The 1,069-nt window shown below is 37.6% G+C and overlaps 1 protein-coding gene across 1 annotated transcript in view; it reads left to right on the forward strand.

Annotated features, from left to right (window-relative positions):
• Positions 1-831, forward strand: part of LOC119607574 (UDP-glycosyltransferase UGT5-like) — a 1,959-nt gene extending 1,128 nt beyond the window's left edge. The window contains exon 3 of the mRNA XM_037961536.1: positions 1-831. This exon is cut by the window's left edge and continues 240 nt beyond it. Within this exon, the coding sequence (XP_037817464.1) occupies positions 1-831 (831 nt within the window).
• Positions 832-1,069: the final 238 nt, after the last annotated feature.

The following is a 1,069-nucleotide window of genomic DNA, read 5'->3' on the forward strand; positions in this document are numbered from 1 at the left end:
CTGGGTTATGCCAGGCCTTATGTACCCAATCAAATTGAGGTGGGCGGCATGCATATTAATCGCCAGCGTAAACCTTTACCCGATGATATGAAGAAATTTATCACTGAAGCTAAACATGGTGTCATCTACTTTTCCATGGGATCCAATTTGAAAAGTAGAAATTTACCCCCAGCCAAGAAACAGGAACTACTGACCGCCTTTAAAAGCCTTAAACAAAGAGTCTTATGGAAATTTGAAGATCTCAAGATGGAAGGCAAACCCCATAATGTTTTCATTAGTGACTGGTTCCCTCAGGACGATATATTGGCCCATGAGAATGTCAGAGTTTTCATTACCCACGGTGGTCTTTTAAGCACCACCGAAAGTATTTACCATGGTACTCCTTTTATAGGCATACCCATATTTGGTGATCAGTTCCTTAACATGGCTCGTGCAGAAGCTAAAGGCTATGGCATACGTTTAGATTATCAAACTTTAAATGCTAAGGATCTCATAGCAGCTGTGGAACGTGTAATAAATGATAATAGCTATAAACAACGTATACAGGAAATGTCTGCCACATATAGAGATCAACCTATGTTGCCTTTGGATTTGGCAGTCTATTGGGTGGAACATATTGCTCGTCAAAAGGGTGCCAAATATTTACATTGTGCTGGTTTAGATTTAAGTTTTATTGAATATCATAATATCGATGCCATGTTAATATTATATGGTGGCATTCCATTTACTCTTTTTGCTATTATCTACTTTTTTAATATGTTAATTAAGGCAATATGGAGGAAATTGGGGCGCCACCAGGAGGATAAGAATAATAAACAGAAAATGTATTAATTTTGAGAGATATCGTTAATTAAACAAATTTTAATTATACCCTACACCACTTTAGTGGGGAGGGTATATTGGGTTTGTGCTGATGTTTGTAACGCACAATAATATTGGTCCAATATCCTTGAAGTATACCAATCGGCTTAGAATCATTTTCTGAGTCGATTTAGCTATGTCCGTCAGTCAGTCTGTCTGTCTGTCCGTCCATGTAAACCTTGCAATCAAACTATAGGTCACATTTTTG

The sequence above is a fragment of the Lucilia sericata genome, unplaced genomic scaffold (genome assembly GCF_015586225.1).
Source record: "Lucilia sericata isolate MDLA Ls3-8-SP2 unplaced genomic scaffold, ASM1558622v1 Contig000711F_arrow, whole genome shotgun sequence".
NCBI classification, from domain to species: domain Eukaryota; kingdom Metazoa; phylum Arthropoda; class Insecta; order Diptera; family Calliphoridae; genus Lucilia; species Lucilia sericata.